Below are 18608 nucleotides of genomic sequence, written 5' to 3' on the forward strand. Positions count from 1 at the left end.
CCTGCTGATGGCATCTGGGACCCTGAAGGTCATGTTAGAAATCAGGATCTACTAGGGAAGTCCGTAATTCCATCCCCAAGACCACTGGATAGTCTTAATTTTCCTAGGTATTTCACCAAATGGCTCAACCAGGGGTGGCTCCTCCATTTGAGCAGAGGACAGCCACCCCAAAAGCCCCAGAGCTGAAAAATACAACGATAATAATGTTCATGTATTACTGTTTTATTTTTCAGCAACCCGTCCTGAACTAAGTGGCAGCAGCAGAGAGCTATGTGCTTTAAAATGTGCATGTCTCTTTCGCCAGCCGTCTTGGGCCGGCCAGCCAGAGAGGAGCATTTTAAAGTTCTCCAACCTAGTTGTCTTAGACAGCTGGGTTAGAGAACTCGCAGGCCTCCAGTGGTCATATGAGCGCTGGGAGAGCCCACTCTATCCAATCCTGGTGCTGCTTTCATGCTGTGAAAGCAGCGCCAGGATTGGGTAGTGCCGTGTCCTGCATCGGAGCTTGCTGTGAAGACACCTGAGGGAGAAGGACGTTGCCCTGCAAGTCACCAAGTTAAGTCTATTTTAATCCCCCCCGGCCCACCTTCCTCGGGATAAGTCACTGGACTCAACCTGTCCTTAGAAGGGAGAGGCCCTGGTTGAAACACACCAGATTAGCAGAGCTACCGTTGGCCTCGTATTTCCAATGGGGCAGGTGACACCTGTTATTGGCTCCATCTGGATTACATTGCCAGTAACACTGACCTCTACATGTTACAGCCTGAAGATATATCCTTGCTAAATTTGCACAGACGAGTAAACCACAATCATTGTGGCATCCAATTAAAACCCAGCTGCATTTGGTGAAAGTAAAATAACATGCCTTACCATAACAACTCCGGCCGTCCTTACTTAGACTATAACCATGGAAACAGCTACAGACTGGCGCTCCGCTGATGAGCAGGCAGCTTTGCTCACACATCGCTAATGAGCAGGAAGATGATGCTGCGGATGGAAAATTAGCATATACTTCAGCAAAGGTGAATATTAATTGAACAGTGTACCTACCTTGAACTGTACTTGGAATATCACTTCTAGGGTTCCATAAATTAGAGCAAAACAATCTTTTGAGATGGAAATTTGACCGGGACGCTTGTTACAGACATATTAAAAACATGGACTTTTTCTGACCTGATACTACTTCATTTTTCAGAGTCCATTTCTGTTTGTTCACAATTCTAATGTCTGATTTTAGGCTGGTTTCACTGAAAATGTTTTTCCTTTGGTTATGATTAGCCTAAAAATTTATGAATTTGGATTTGGTTGGCAAGAAATGTTTGTCAGTTAATTGGATATAAATATTTGTTTCTTTGAATGATTATGTTCTCTTGTGGCTAGGATGGAGTGAAAGGTTTTAGCCTACGTTGGCATGAGAAGCACTTGATTTTGTGAATGGTTTGGGTTGACGGTCTAGTTACATGATGGCTTGGAATAGGTTTTATTTTGGCTGCTTTACGGTCTAGTGTATTTTAGCCTAGCACATCCGAATTTGAAAAGATTTGGACAAGTTCACTTGTGGACTCATTTGCAAAACAATGTTCAGTTTTTGGTTCGTCTAGCCTGAAAATATTTACGTTTAGCTTGTTGTGCTTAAAAATGTATGATTTTATCCATTTCCCGTCAGAAACAACCTGTTTTGGTGAACCCCAGTAGAAATGCTACTATGCAGTTTGAGGTAGTCTTTGGGTTTTGCCTTAACCTCTCCTGTATAGACCTAAGTCTGTGATATTCCTTGGATTTTGCCTCAAATGCAGCAAGTGGTCCAAAAGTCTCAGATGCATGAGCTGATTTGATCTTCACTGCTGACTCTTGAAGGAACCTGAGTCCTGCTTTCGTATTAGAAGAGGGTACACTTGGCAAAGTAGTAATAGTGAGGGTTTCTAACAGCATCTTTTCCCCTCCCACAGTTTCAGTATATGTCATGCTCAATGCATGCAATGCAGTTACAATTTGAATTCAATAGAGATGAAGACCACATTCACGTCTTATGCTCAGTACCAAAGTTCTTCGATCGGGGACCATATAATACTCAACCAACAAAAGGAGTAGCTGCTTACTCGACCCTCCAAAAGCTTATCCATGGTGTACAAATATCAATGTAATTTGTAGGCTGTACATGAAATATTTCAGCTTAGACATTTAGGTCTACCTTTTTTGATTTTTTTTATCTGGTTCAAAATATATAGTTTTCAATTGGTTTGCCATGGGAAATGTATTTGCAAGTTTGAAAAGAACCCGTGTAGGTTTGAGTAGGTGTCCGCTTTCTTTTGAAAATGTGTTCTAAATGTAATACATTGTTTTTCTGCTGTTATAAATTTAAAAAACAAATTGCTATCTGAGAAAGAAATATGACTAACTGTTCAAAGCTAACCATGTTTCTCCATCTTTATATTCATGAAGATAGCAAACTCTTGAAACATTAAGGGAGTTTTTTTTCCAAAGATTTTTCGTTGGGGCATTGGGGTGGACGTCAAATGGGAGCACCTAAATGCCAGGAAAATGTGGAGCAATTCCTAGAGTGATGGAAAATAATGTTTACCCCTGAAAAATGTTCAAACAGCATCTGTTTTCTTTCAAGCAACAGAGAGAGGGCATTGACATATCTCTACCTGTAACTAGAACATTAATTCTATTAGTTTGTGAAACTGAACTGGTAGCAATGTGCATTGATTGAACAGGACAATGCTCTGGCACAAGTACCAGTTGGCAATAGTGTATATACACATATTTTATGAAGTCACAGAAGAGGCAATTTTAGATTGCTGGTAACTTTGTCCTGTACGTCAAATACACAGAAATCCCTAAAATAGAATATTTTCAACTGCATTTCAACTTGAAAAGTTGCAAGCACATTAGTCAAGCATGAAGAAAGGTACAGAGGGTCCAAAATGTGCATTTTGTATTCATATTCATCTAGGGAATCTTGTTATGCAAGAATGCAAAGACTGCTACCCAATGACCAAGCCCAGTTGGTACCTGTAGAGGGGTTTTCGTCACAGGGCATGGCTTAAAGTCTCATTCTGTCCCATGTCTAACCATAGATGATGTCACAATAAAACTTACAAGTACCCACTGTGCAAGAACAAGGGATGTCACAGGCACCCACTGTGGCAATAGTATTACGGGCGCTCTGGTTAGCGAACTGGATGCAAGATATGACCGAAGTTAAAGCCCACACTCAGTATCTGCTTGGCACAGTTGAAGTCATGCCTTGCAGGTCTTGACGCTAGGGTACTGTGTGAAAACTTTGGCTGCAGACCAGACCTTAGACCCAGTGGGAACTGGGTGTGGGGACATTTAGGCATGCCATGGCCGTAGGATAAACCCTGGGTAAAAATATGCTCCAAGGCCATGCCTTGTTTAATGCACAGACTGGACACTGCTGTAGAACATTACTATGGATACTGAGAGTACGGTTACTGGGCAGAAGATGTCGTCAGAAGCTACATTTCGCAGCAAGTACCCAATAGGCACCTCCTTTGCCCATTTCCTACAGCCCACTCACATAGCGCTACTGGATTTAACGCTTCACCACTATGCAAAGCAAGAAGGCCTGTCTGTTGATACTACTGGCAGGGTGAAGCCAAATACAAAGCCCGTGGCTGTCTTAGTAAAACTTTTACATGTTTTCTTGCTTTGAGTGACAGCAGCAAACCAGAAAAAAAATCTGCTTTGGGAGGTCTATCTTATATAAGACAGGCCACTTGATGCTGCAAATGCAGCCGACTTGTGGTATATGGGTTGCTGCAAATGACTCTTTACTGGCGAAGGCTCCATCTGAGGTCAATGAGCTTTTTCTTGACCTCTAAATGAGGCAGGATGTCCAAGAGATCCATAATTTTATAGGAGCTAGAACCTTGCTGGATTACAGCAAAATTCCTGCTCTGCCAAACTCTAAATGAGCCCCTTAGTCATTAGTTTTTGCTGCCAGGTAAAAACTGAGTGGGTTTCCCGCTGGGATGCACTGAGCTGTAGTCAGTCTGTGATCTTGTCCTGGTGTTTGTACTAATGGACAGCACAAGATTCTTATGTTAGTATCTAAGTAACAGACGTCGCAAGAAAGCTGTAATTCTTGGAAGGACACCAGATGAACTATCCATGTCAATTAGATACATATTTTGTCAGCAGTGAAAGGTAGAGCAATGTGGACTTTACATGAGATTGCAATGCAATGTCTTATTAAAGGCATTCTTGAAACTTTAATAAAATCTTGTAAACCACATTTTAAGAATGTTTTTAAAAAAATTAAGTTGGCTATGTCCTTGTTCCAAAGTCACAGCTATTATTTTATTTGTTTTCCCATCTTTTTAGTTTGTGCTTAATAAATCAAATATTTTGACAATGTCCTTCACTAGGATTTTAACTATTAATCTTCTGACATGACGGTATTGTTCCATGTTGCTTTCCCCAGACACTCTACCTCATACAAAGTTTATAATGCAGAATTGGGTTCAACTCACTTTTCCCATGCGATCCCTCTGCATACTGTAATAGAAAGTCATTTGCTGCACCATCATCTGAAACAAGCAAAAACTGTATCAGAACAGGTAGGAAGTAGGGGGTTAGGTTATGATTTAAAATGTAGGAAAGTTTTATTAAGAAAGAATATTTCTATAAAAAGAAATCTTTCCTGAACTTTTTTTAATGAACACGCACACCGAACCTTGGAGGTTCTTGACCACCATTAGCCTTCCATAGCCATACTTTGCTATCCATTTGAATGATGAAAAGCATATTTGTTTAGTTCCATGGACACATGGCTTTTCAAGAAACAAACTCCTGAATCTAATCTGTCGAACCTAAAACAGAACGGTGATTAATGTTAGCCACCAGAATAGATCCATGAACCCCTTCTGAATTGCAATCTGTGTTCCAGATTCAGAAAGGTGAGTTACATTTTTGAGTAAGTTTACACTTTGTAGTAAGTTTACAACTTTTGTTATTCACAAACTCTACATGTCTTAACGCCCATAGTAGTGCAATTGACTTACTTTGTGTGTGTGTGTGATGTCCCTCCTTAACCCCATCTCTTAGCCTGTCCATACCCCTCATACTCGTCCCTAATCCCAGCCCCTCTAGCAGTTAAGTCTGCCACTTTCCCCGCCCACTCTCTGTATCCCTCCGTCATTAACCACTAAAATCTATATTTACATGTGTGGAGAAGCCACAGTTGGGGAGGAGAGCTCCACACATATAAGTATAGGGAAAATGAACACACAAAGTGGAGTTTGTGAATCAGACCCAAAGAGTATTGTCGGAACATGAACTTGAATAATGTTTCAATTGTGGCCATGGCCATTTACCTGACAGTTTTGTAAGGTTAAACAGGGCCCACACAAAAGTTTCCATTTTAGTTACACGTTTAAACTTGACACCTTTTTCTAACTGTGGCTTTTTACATTCCTTTCACTTACACAATAATATACTTCGAAATTATTCTGCATGCAGCACAATTCTTAGTATTTCTTTTATCATGCTGTCATACACTTTGTCCAAGGCTAAGGAACATTTAACGCAATGCCCTTGCATTTAGTTGTCCCGTTGGAAACAGCTGTGAGTCTCAAGACATACAATCACATCAGCGCTGCACCTTTGACACAATGCAAGTTCAGCTGTGCTTTTATTATATAAACTGCCTCTGAGCCAAATTCAGCAGAGGACCTTTTCTGCAGATCATCCTGGAATGCTGTGCACTGTGACTGAGATGCAGCCCAGGTGACTCCAGCCTTCATCCTGCAAAGGACGGTAGACTGCATAACACCAGATCGGCTTCCTGATACATCATACACAGATATCGGGGTTGGGTTGGCCCAAGAGATCTGACAGAGGGTACTCACACAATGCTCTTGCTAACGTACGTAGTATTAGATAGGAGTATAAGCATGGTTATAATTATATAATCATATAACCACACAACAATGTTATAATGGTTAAACTGTTTATCTTTTTCACCATTCTTGTAATGCTGGTTACAATGCTCTGTTTCATCATACTAATAATTGCAGCTCGCGTGTTTTTACACAAAAATACACTAATTTAAATAAATGTTTGAAAAGCCAATTTGTAGCTTTCTTGTGTCTCCCTTTGGCATGCCTGAGTAACAACAAAAAGGTAGATCTGTTTCCATGATTTCCTTGGGGAATTAGAGTGGGCATGTTGTTCTGAGGTTGCATATTCCATCTGGTACCCTGGAAGGTTAGAGGTTCAGATGGCACAATGTGAGCCAGATATGAATCTCGTCTGACATATTCTGATGATATGTGTGGACTTACTCCCGATATTCAGACAGTTCTCTTGTCTGGATACAAAGTCCTACTTAATTCGTAGGAACCATATGACAACAGCACCGCTGACCCCCTCCTGCAAAATATTGGATGCCGGTTATAAACTCCCTGACAAGGGTCAAAGATCAAGTCAAGACACAGACTTTGCAGCAAAGAGAAGGCGAGGGAGAGAGACTCATTGAAATGTAGTTTCATGACAAGCTTGACAGCTTTCCTGACCAAGACAGAAAAATAATCTCAGCAAATAAAGGATGACTGTTGTTTGCATAGGAAGCCTGTAACATGTAAAATATTTTTCTGTATGGACTTTTATAGCTTGGAAAAATACCCTGGACAAGATTACAATTCTCAGTGATAGATTTATCTCCTAGCTGAGAATTAACATTATCCAATCAGAGTGACATTTTCTTCCACAAGGAAAACACATTCTGCGTAAAGAGATCTAATTAATTGGAAGGTTTCCTCTCCAGTGGGCTGAAAATACACCTGGGAGAATGGATATTCAATCTGAGGGTAAAAATGTCCATAAACACCTATCACACATATCCAAGGCATACTATGTCTCTCATATAAGTAGAAGGAAAAATTATATGGTGAAAGGCAGAAATTGGGAGTGACCCTATGCTACTGTTTCCTTGACAGAACAGGCAGAATCTGTCATATACAGCTCTGATTGACATTGTTGGGCGAAAGCAAGTCAATCCCAAATCCATAAGGTGTATTGGCAGGAACTCATTATTGAATGTGAGTTTACCTGGGCAGCTGATGCTGTGCTGTCCTCCTCGGCAGGAGCAGACATTTGGAGCTATGCAGGCTCCACTTCCACATCCAAAGGGACAAACAGCTATATGGAACCAATGAAGAGAGGCATGTGTGAGAGGAGGAAACAGTCAAAGAAAGATGTACTTAGTTGCATCAAAAGAGACATTTGATTCCTAATGAAAGGGAACAGTTACAAATTGTTAAAAAGTCTATCAGTAAACATGTTGATTAGGGTGTTCATTCAATAAGCAGGTGAGATATCACCAGGTGAGACATGTTATATAAGGGGTCAAGAACTATGAGGGTAAACTGACCCAGAGAGCCAGTTATGTTATTTGCTAGATTATTTAATATTGGGAGCTTGTCTTTGTCAATAGTGTCAAGCTCAATTTTACTTTGGTCTTTTCTGCTTTTACACTTGAAGAAAGATGCATGGTCATTATGGTGTTCTTCTGAAGGAGAGCTAGAGGAGGTAATGGATGATGGGTGTTGTAATTCATTTATTGTTTTGAAAACTTCTTTGACAGGAAAGCCTGTACTCCTTTGCCCTGAAATGGTGGAATTGCCTGAATTAGTAAATCGGTCTGTTAAGTACTTCATTTTCGCTATTCTAATTTGTTCCTTATAACTAGGATAACCTAGTTTCTCCGCTATTTGTCTAAGTAATGGCAGTTTATTATATGTACTTTTTAATTTTGTGGTAAACTAGAGATGTCGATATGTGAGAAGTCGTTGGTTTATTCAGAGGAATGATGGGGTATAATATATTGCTTAAGATATTATTGAGACAGATCTCCAGGTTATTGGGTCTACCTTTTCCAGATGGCTACAATAAAGATCAAATTATAGTGATATCTGGGAAGGTGCCCAGTTGATGGAATATTGGTAGCATTTCCTTGAAGCAGATAGGTTTTTGTTGATCTGACCCTGGCCAACTTTCAAATTGAGGTTGTGAAAGGGATTGACTAATAAAACAAGCACATTTTATTGTTCTTAGCTTTAGCCATAACAGTTTGAACTATATATTCCATCAACTTTTCCATAGTCATTAAAAAACTACAAATTAGGGAAGGCAAACCCTAGAATAGTATCTTTATACTACTCAATATAAGTAGAAGTTTAAAACAGTTGTTAGAGAGGCCATCACAAAGCTCGATCCAGGGGACACAAGCTAGTGGTATCAAAGAACTTACTAAAAGCAACAGGTAATCTTCTTTTCGATAGTGTCTTAAGAAGAACATTGTTATTTCACTATATTGTAATAAGACCAATAGACAGTGAGGGCCTGATTCATAAAGGTAAACTTACACTTCTTTGTAAGTTTACTATTTTGTGTTATTCACAAACTACGGGATTATTTTACTAATAGTAATTTTACAATTGCGGAGACTCCACAGTTGGGGTGAAAAATCTGCACATAAAAAGATAGTATAGCAGAGAGTTCAGAGTTCTAACATTATAGTTTGACTCTGGTACAACAATGGGTATGAAAAAGGAGTTACAGAATCGGATATGATGAATGATCGTGAAACAAGACTCTTATTAGTGCACTATTTCGAAACACATTTAGTTGCACAGATGTCTGTGGCACAATGGATTAAAACTGAACCAGTGCTAGCTTTGAGCTTCAAACTATGGCCCAGCATAATTTAAATCAGGCGGAGGGACCATTAGGTTGAGAGGGAGGGAACTCCATTGTGACAGAATTCCCTCTCCGCCAACATAGAACCTGGGCCCATAGTTTTAATATTAAAACAGAAAAAGTAGGCAAAAAGACAAAAGGTAGAGGAAAGCCATGTAGAGTAAGAGTTAAAAAGAGGAATGAAGGTCATAAAGCGTCTCCCATAATACAAAAGTGGAAAAAAGGAGGCATAAAAGGAAATAAGAGGAGAAAAACAAACTTTTATTCTGGGAGAAATTCAATACAACTAGCAGTCTTCTTATATAAGCCTATATTACTAGGTAGTGCAGGCTCAGATGGAGATGGAGAAATGGATGCTATAATATCATAGAGTTTCCCAAAGAGGCCCCTACTGAATGCCACCCTACCTGACCATGGCGTAAGTACTTACGTAGAACACAGTGACCAGTGATGGGAGAGGGGGCCCATCCAGGACAGCACCCACTTCCTGATCCAACAGCAGAATGACACATGTGAGGTCCCAAGCGATGCCTGGAAGAGAAAAGCAGAGGAAAGGTACTAAATAAAGAATGAGTTTACCACGTCAACTCCTGTCTGCCTCCTTGGCAAGGGCCTAAAACGTGAACTTCCCTTCCTCCAAACATTGAGCTTACTTAATTTTGCAGAATTATAGAAGTAACTATTGGATTGCACAGCAACATAATTTGTTAAACAATATACATAATCCAATTTTACTTACTATCTGTGTTCTAAAAAGAAGTTCAATGGTGTGATGTTTCTTTTTTTCTTGTATTATTAAAGAATACTATATTTTCCACTAATAGTTATTACTTTGTGTTGATTCTTTTATGCAAAAGATATGTCTGCCAGTAATGATGAAAAGAATAAAAATGCCTTACAACCATAAATCCTGCAAGATATTGTTCATTTTGTGTAAGAGGTGGTAATTCAGGGTCACGTTTCCCATCTGTCTGAGATATCAATCAACAGCTTTAGGTTTGGTCACAATGCATTCTTTTTCAGTGAGCTGTTCAGAAGCATGGGCATGGGCAATATGCTACTGTCATGCTCCTCGAAGAAAAGTCACCATCTCTCCCAGAATATTCCCTGTAATGTCCTCACCAGTCCACTTCACTCTATTATCCGCAACCCACTCTGTGCCACAGTTAAATTCAGATGTTTCCACCTACTATTACCTCTTCACTTGACACTTTCAAGTGTGCAATTAAATCCCTTCCTTTCCAGCCACAATTACCTACTCTGCTGACCACCATTCTCCCTCAATTACCAATCCTCTTCTCAACAATACCTTCATATAATGCAGTGGATTCTGTAATCCCTATATAAATGCACATCTCTAATTTCTTTCAGTGACTAGTGGTGCACTCAGTCTCCTATTATAAAGAAAAGAACAACAGAACTCTACTATTGTAAGTTATTACAGTTGAGTTCTGAAGTCACAATGCTTGCTGCCAGCAGTGGAGGTGAAAGGCAGGTCAGGTCACGGAACAGAATGTTGCTTTTCTTTTTCTGCTCTATTTTAATAGCTTCCAATGACAAGCAGAGAGAATATGTTTATTTTTCACTCCTTAGATAGAGAAAAGCTAGAATCGTCCTGCATGTTTCTACACATTCCGAGCTACTGCAGCTTTTTTTTTTATTTAAACTGACTTGTATTGAAGTGTTTCTAATATCTGTTTGCAACAAATATCTAACAGGTTTTTGATGTGTTTAAATTTACACTAGAGGTTTTATTTTTATTCTTCATGTTTGCAAACATGCTCGCTCTTTGATATAAAAGAGCTATGCAAGGTTTTAAGTGGTTTTTGGTAAAGGTGATGTCGTAGCCATGTATTATATGGGGTGACGTACCACAAAGCATACATGATGAGCATGTTGCAAGTCATCTCTGAGTTTCATAACCTTGTAAAGGAACTCAGCCTTTGGCCTTGTTCCTCTATTTTGTTAAGGAACTCCTCAGTGGCTCGCAATATTCTTATAATGTACGGAAGGGGGTACTTATCCCATATATCATACTAGTGTGCTGTTGCCTTGCCCGTAACTAACCACTGTATACATCAATACTGCCTTGGGTGGCAAAACAGACCACCGTCATAATTGATAGATTTAAAGAAATAGGGAAACCTTCAAAACCCAAGATACATGGATAATTAAATATATAAAATACATTTTGTACATTGTCCAGTAAACCAATTTATTGTGTGCTACATCTAGGAGGTATAGAGTATTGAAATTCTGTTTAGAGATAACAAAACGAATATATTGTTCATGGTTATTTAGTTTCAATAATCCATATAAATGTTTCAGAAAAGCATTAAATAAAGAAACTTTTTCTTGAGAAATGCATTTTGGCAGATTGTAATACGTAAGAGGACATGAAAACAATGAATAGGCTTAGGGCTAATAATGGCTGGTATAGGCCTTCTGCTCCAACATTCAGGGACGGCTCCTCCGCTAAGGTGGAGGAGCGTCGAACCACTGCTCCCAGAGCAGGAAAAAATAAAATTATAATAACCTCGTTATTATCATTTTATTTTTCTTCGCTATGAGGCTGGCTCAGGGCGGGGTGGGCTGGTGTCAGAGCCTGGGAGGAGTGGTTCATGCAAACTCTAAGGGTGCATGATGGTCTTGGCGTGGTCAAACAGTTTGCATGTTTCCCACCAGGCTGTAATACACAACCTAGTGGGGAATATGCACAGGCTCCCCGTCTGAGCATCGAACCATCGTACTCAGACCAATCACAACGCGTTGCAGTGTTGTGATTGGCTTAGGGGAGCCTGTGTGCTTCCAGGATTCATCAGGATGCAACGACGGAGGAGAGACAGAGGCTGCCCTGGGGAGGTAAGTGTTTTTTTTGTTTTGTTCCACTCCACCCCCCTGCTCTGCCACACCCATTCCCTGCCAGCCGCCACTGCCAACATTCCAATGCTTGTCTTTCTGTTGCTCCATTTTTAATTTAGAACATTCAACCGTCAGTGGGAGGATTGTTCTAATAGCCTTATAGCCCTTACTCCTCAGGCTATACTGGTTGTTAACGGCCTCTGCCCCATCATAGGCACTCCCCTGTGGCTCAGACCCATAACTCAGGTTCAAGGCATTTAACAAATGGTATATCCCTCCGCAGTGGGCTTTAAGGATAAAATAAACAGAGAATGACAGCTGATTTTTGATTTATCAGTTGTGTCATTTTGATTTGTCTAGAATCAAACAGTTTGTTAAAACAGGAGACCGACTGCTACTTGCTCCAAACGCTATACATTTAAAACCACTGCATTTGAGGGGATTTTCTGTGAGTCTGGATACTGTCCTCCCTCCTCCACGTAATATCCAGTCCAGACTTATTTAACCACACACATATTAGTATATGTTACAGTGATTTTAAATATTCCCAATCTTGTCAAAAAGGGAGAAAACAAATATGTTTAAGAAGTAATTGCCCAAGAGCACACAATTTGACCAAATTGACAGGCTAAGATTAAAAATAATGTCTTCTGTTTACGCCGTTTCAACTAACCCACTAGACCCACTGAAGTGTTAGTGATTCTGATGGCAAGGCACTATGTTTTCCATAGAAATGTTGCTATGTTCTTGTGCCTTCCCAAATTTAGGATACTGCATTTATTCCCAAGACATTTAGGTAAAGTGGTTAAGATGAGCAGCAAGGTAGATAGTGTCAATATTATATATAAGCAGATTTTTGTTTTTAAATTAGATCACTTGGCTAGCCCAGATTGCAACCAACACACCAAAATCGTTCTCAGCAAGCCCCAAAACATATAGAACCATGAGGATTTACCCATATGTGGACTCAACAATCGCTGGTGTGCTCAGTAGCATCTTGAGTGACCTGCATCTTGCCCATGCTCAGGGAGTTAAAATAGTATTATGGCAGCAGAGTCCAGACTAAAGACACTAAAAATCAAGTCATCAAAGTGGCCAACTAGACACGCTCTTACAAAGCAGGGACAATTATGGAGGGTGCAGTCAGGAGGGTGAAACAGATCAAAACAAGTAAATCCAGAGTCAGACAACTCTACAAAATGCACACACAGCTGCAACTTCCATCAAGTAATATGCTAATTGATAGTTCTACCTGCTTTTATGGATATTTTCTGTTCATGACACTGAATAAAGTGATATATGACTATGATTATGATAGTTCTACCACGGCGAGGATTCCAGGTTGCCTAATACAGATGAATTGTGATGGGTTATGGTGCAGCATATGGATTTTGAGCATTTTACTGTATATACAAGAGAAAACCACAACGGAAATTCAACAAGTTGAAGAAGAATGCCAACTGGGACTATTAACATCATCGGACACCAAAAACCAGTTGCAAGCAGCAAAAGAAATCAACTAGATTGTTCCCAAAAGTACTTTGATATTGGCAAAAGTATTAGAGCCGACAGAAACCATTTGCATCTGGGAAAAGGAATTTCCTCCATGTTGACTGTTCCAGTGTGAAATTCCTAAAGATAAAACAGCAATATTTTCCTAAATGTTCTGGAAAGCATTAGTATCCAGTGAAATGTCGCACTTACATCACTACATTATCCCAGTCCATACAGAAGCGGGGGGAGGATGTGAAGAAATTATAGCAGCTAAATTGTCGACCTTGCAACCAATCCTGGCTTGTGCATTTACTTGAACTGTGCAATCTTCGGCGAAACACTTCACTCCCGGGTGCATGGGTTCCATTTTCTACAAATATTGTGAATGCTTCACTCTCTTAAATGCTATAGACCTGATTCACAAAGGTAAACTTAGACGTTTGGCCTAAACTTAGACCAAACGTCTACGTTTACTTCTTTGAGAATTCACAAAGGGCATTTACAATACCTATCTGTCTGTCCGCACTTGGGGTGGAGATCCGCCACAGTGACTTACTGTTTCTCAGCTGAAAGCTGGGTTTGAAGAAATTGTTATGGGTAATGTTGGAATGGACTTCCTAGGACATTACAATGAGAGCAAGTTGCTATACATTTGCAAGAAGGCCGCAATAGTGGCAAGAGAAGCACATGCAAGGATGGAAAAGGTGGTGGATGAATGTGGAATTGACATAACACAGAGAAAGAAGTTGCAGAAGAATATTAGGATGATGATGGGTGAGAAGGAATTAAAATTGTTAAAGTTGAGAGGATTAAAGACTCATGTAAGGGAATTGTTTGAAACATTAGGGAGTGCAGCAGGACCAAAGAATTCAGAGGCTACTGTTTCAGGAAAGAGAAGGTCAAGGAGAAACAAAAGAAAGAGGGTGCCAGAGAAGATGAGGAAGGAGCCACAGGAAAAGGAGGAGCGTACGTACATGTCCCGTGGTCACGATTCCATTTTACAAACTCCCTTCCAAAACTCTGAGAAAATCCCAATAAGTAGTATACACAGATGGAAGAGATTGTGACCCTTTCAAAGTTCTTGTGGGAAGACTTGGGCGTGTTATTTGAGGTGACGGTCCCAAAGGACTTGTGGGCAGAATGTAAGAGGGCAGTTGACTGGCCAACACAAGATGCCCCAAGGGTAGCAGGGACAAATGCACCTCTGCCCATAGTCAAACCTAAGCATAGCAAAGTCATAAAACATTTAAAGACAAAGGTTCTGTGGAAAATCTATATTTTTTAGACTCCACTTCCAAATAAAGAAGTCACCAGTCAGAGATCTTCCAAAACAACTCGTATTCAATAATAACGAGCGGGTGCACATAAACCACAGTGCTCAGGTAGCTATACCAGAGTGAACAATGTACATAGTTTTACGAGGGATTTTATACAGTTGGCACGAGCTGGGGCTGTGCAAAACATTAACAGAATGAACAATCACTTACTCAGTAACAAGGTTGACGTTTGTTTCAGATCCTCAAATACTGACGTACAATGAAACAAACAAGCACAGACATTCTCAATGGACATTGCTAGTTCCTTAATACATTGGCAGATAATAGAACAAACTAGCACAAACATTGTCAGTGGACTTCGCTTGTTCCTCAAGGCATTGGCAGACAATCGAACAAACAAGCATAAATGTTTACAAGTTGACATTGCTTGTTCCTTCTCCTACGACTGCAGACAATTGAACAATCAAGTTAACATTACTAGATTAACGTCAGACGGACAAAGTGCAGGTTTGTCAACACAGGGTGTGTGAAGACATGAGCAAAACAAGTCTGTTTGTGCTGACTTGAAAACATGTCAGCAAGGGCACCAATGTTGGTGATCAGAAACATTCATGGAATTACAAATGGAAAAACTGATGTTCATAATAACGAATAAAAATACGTTTTTCACAGTTACCCTAAGAGAAATGAATTGACCCAAGATTTTCTGAACCTCTAAAGAGCCTAGAGTCTGTGTAAGCTTGTTTTGAGAGGTTAATGCAGGTGTACAGGGAGCATAAAGGAATGAACGATCTGCTCGGTGACAAAATGGGAAGCTTTCTTGCCTCTTTTGTACATGGACTTCGAACAGAAATGAGCAATCAGATTATCCAAGATGTACTTTACGGGCAGAGTAAAGCACTTGCTGAAAACCTGCAGAATGCAAAATATTGCAGAGACATGTTAGAAGCTAAGTGAAAAGGGCTTAAAGAGAAGTATATGATAGCCCAAACCAAGTTAGAGCAGAGTGGAGGAACAAGGGGATTTAAAAATCCCCATTGAGGTCCTGAAGTGGACCTTAGTTGTAGGATGACAATGCAAGGAGTTTCCATTACATATGAAGAGAGTGCCCCAGGGATGGGACGAGGGCTAAGTAGCACTCCCGGAACTAGCATAAATGCTTTGGAAAAGGTTAGCCCTTGCCACATTTGCAACAAGATTGGGCATTAGAAGGGAGAATGTAGCTATAATCCCCATCGGCCCATGGTTGATTCTCAAATAGCGAATTTCAAGGAACGAGGAGAACTTCCCTCAATTCTCCAACCCCCTACGTTGACTTCAAAAGTTCCAAAATCAACCCTGTCCCAAAATAATTGTGGAACAATGCAGATGCAGGGAGGGGTTCTGCATTTCCAACCAAATAATAGAATAGCCCACAGTCCAATGATGTCTCAAAATCCTTCGGTCCCTATGATGTTTGAGACTTCCAAAAAGTTTGCTCAGGATCAATGAGGGTGCCTGAGAACGGAGGAAGAGTATGTACTAGGAACAGTCCTGTAACAGGGACAGAGTGGACTGTATGTGGATGGAGAGGTTAAGGGGCATTCAGTATCTTTCCTAATAGACAGAGGAGCCACTTGCTTGACCATTAGAACAATTGAGGTCCCTCACCTACTGCACTCAAGAGAAGAAATTCAAGTTTTAGGTATCACCAAAACAATTACTGCCCCTGTCCCAGTAAAAATAAGAGACATCAAAAAACACCACCAGTTTGTAGTGTCCTGTGTTCAAGTCCTGTAAACTTGCTAGGAAGGATCTTCTTTGCAAACTTAATTGTGCCATGTACTGTACGCAGGATGGAGTTGGCTTTGTGACCCAACTCCATCATCGAGCACATGATAGGATAGAACAGGGCATTCTAAAAGACGTTTTAAGGAGTCCTTGTAACTCACCGATTATGGCCTTACAAAAAGCCAACAAAAAGTGGCAGATCGTGTAAGATCTCCGGAAAATTAACCAAATTGGCGTTCCATGCTATCCTGTGGTACGGGCCCCCCGGTGATTCTGTTCCAAAATCCTCCAGAATCCGAGTGGTTCATGGTCATTGGCCTCTGTCAAGCCTTCTTTTTGGTTCCCTTACAGGAAGAGGGCCAGCTTCTCCTCACTTTTCGGTTCCAAGAGAAGACTCTCATGAGGTGTTGTTCTCCACAAGGGTATATCAAAAGCCCATCCTATTTCAATAGGATACTCAAGAAGAATCTAGAATCCCTGAAGTTACCATGTAGTCCGAACCTAATTCAGTGCATCAAAGACTGTTTGATTGCACTAATGACCAAGGAAGCTTGTAAACAAATTGCTATTGCTCTGCTCAACCACCTGGCCGAGAATGGCCATAAAGTTTCTCCTTGGAAAAGACAGTACTGTCAGAAGGAATTCATGTGCCTGGGACATCAGATAGAAAAAGGAGTGAGACGAGTGTCCCATGAACACATAGATACAGTTTTTAAAATGAAATTCCCAACCTCACAGAGAATAGTGTGAATTTTCTTGGGCCTGGTTGGATACTACCGACAATGGATCCTGAACTTTTCCTTTGTGGCGAAGCCTTTACAAAGACTTATGTCAATGACCCAGTACCCAGTGCCAAGTACCCAGTGCTTTTAACTGCTCTTTTGACTCTAAAAATTGGTATTGCATGTATGCTTATTTTTCTAAAATTTGCAGGAGAATTTCATCAAGCAGTAATATGAACTGTGGGTTCAAGAAGCTGTCAGCAACGAGATGAAGAAAAAGAAAGAGACTTGACGTAAAGATTGAAGAGATGTAAAGTGATCTCTATGACACCCTGAAGGATCTGGAAGAATCAAAAAAGAAGAACCCAAAGTTAATGAATGATATACTGTAATAAAGATATAGAGTGGTGATTCAGAAGTCATCAGAGGGGGGTTGTGTTTTCCTATTTTCTCTTTAAATACATCAAATACTTAGATTATGCTAACTTATGTTCTGTTTACACTGCCTATTATCTTTGGTTCACAATTGTAATACACCAAGTGATATTAGCACTGTTGTTCTTCATTTTAAATAAAGAATTGCAACCTTTATACTAATAAATGGAGAGCGTTCTCAGTGACTTTCCACTATGCTGTACCTAACCAAGGACATCCCAACTGTCCCAGGCTATTACTTGTACAATATATTAACTAGAATGCTTGAATAAACTGTGAGAACAACTACATTCAATGTAATACTACTATGAGAGAATCCTCTAATGTATTATGTATTATATTGTTTCTTCTTACTTGTTTCTCATTGGTGTGAACCCTTAGAACCATATACTTGTGTGATAAGTCTAAAGTCCTATATAAGGATATGCTCTTCCCAGTATCCCGGAACATCCATTCCACACCTTAAGAAGGCAAAGCTATGCCAGATTTCATATAGACCTTTATTAAGTTCTTTGTATTTATGAATTGTACGCTTTGCAGATAAACTTTTTGATAGCATAATCTGTGTATTTTACCTATGAATCCTTACAAAAGCATTCAAACTATAACCTGTGTCTGACAGTCTTATTGAGAATGTTTCATTCCTAGTTATTGAACTTGATCTAAATGCATTAGTGATGGGTGTAATCGAGGAGCACCAAAGTCCGTATCAGGTCTACAACGCTCCCAGTCCTAGCCCTTGGTGTGCTTTTGGCATGATCATTTAAGAAAGGCTTGTACATGGCAAGTGACATCATTTCTCAGAGCAGGTGCTTGTGCCAGCTCCCATAGCGACAGTCTTCCTATCCGGCCTGCATGCAGTCTGCTACCCTCTGCTGCCTTCGGTTCTGTGCTTCCTCTGCTTGTTTTCTCTCGTTTTCTGCTTCTTCTCTGCTCACTCCTGACCTCTATTCTGCCTCCGTCTGCTCGTTTCTAGCCTTTATTCTGACTCTTTCTGCTTGTTTTTTAGCTTTATTTTGCCTCTTTCTGCTGGTTTTTGACATTTACTCTGACATCGCATCCACAACACCCAGCTACCTCTAGGGGTGACAGTGGTGCACTATACAAATGCTGATTGAATTACTGATTGATTGATTTTAGCAAGAAATGCTTGTAATCTGAGCGAAAGCAAATAGAATGGGTCTCGCTTTCAAAAATTATGTTAAGTAAATAAGCGTTGGCTAATCTGCAGCAGCTGGGGAGGGTTGCATGCAGCTATTGTTTTCCCAGCTTGGAGCACATGGCAGTTCAGTGTGTGTGTTTTTTTCATCGCAATCAACAT

General features: G+C 40.2%; 1 protein-coding gene across 1 annotated transcript in view; it reads right to left on the reverse strand.

Moving 5' to 3' along the window:
• Positions 1 to 18608, reverse strand: part of VWCE (von Willebrand factor C and EGF domains) — a 463775-nt gene that overhangs the window by 349741 nt on the left and 95426 nt on the right. Inside the window, exons 2-5 of the mRNA XM_085648045.1 lie at positions 9158 to 9258; positions 7078 to 7167; positions 4500 to 4556; positions 868 to 984 (exon numbers count right to left, since the gene is read on the reverse strand). Of these exons, the coding sequence (XP_085504171.1) occupies positions 868 to 984; positions 4500 to 4556; positions 7078 to 7167; positions 9158 to 9258 (365 nt within the window). The remainder of the gene's footprint in view (positions 1 to 867; positions 985 to 4499; positions 4557 to 7077; positions 7168 to 9157; positions 9259 to 18608) is intronic.

Source organism: Triturus cristatus, chromosome 3_2 (genome assembly GCF_964204655.1).
Source record: "Triturus cristatus chromosome 3_2, aTriCri1.1, whole genome shotgun sequence".
In the NCBI taxonomy this organism is placed as follows: Eukaryota; Metazoa; Chordata; class Amphibia; order Caudata; family Salamandridae; genus Triturus; species Triturus cristatus.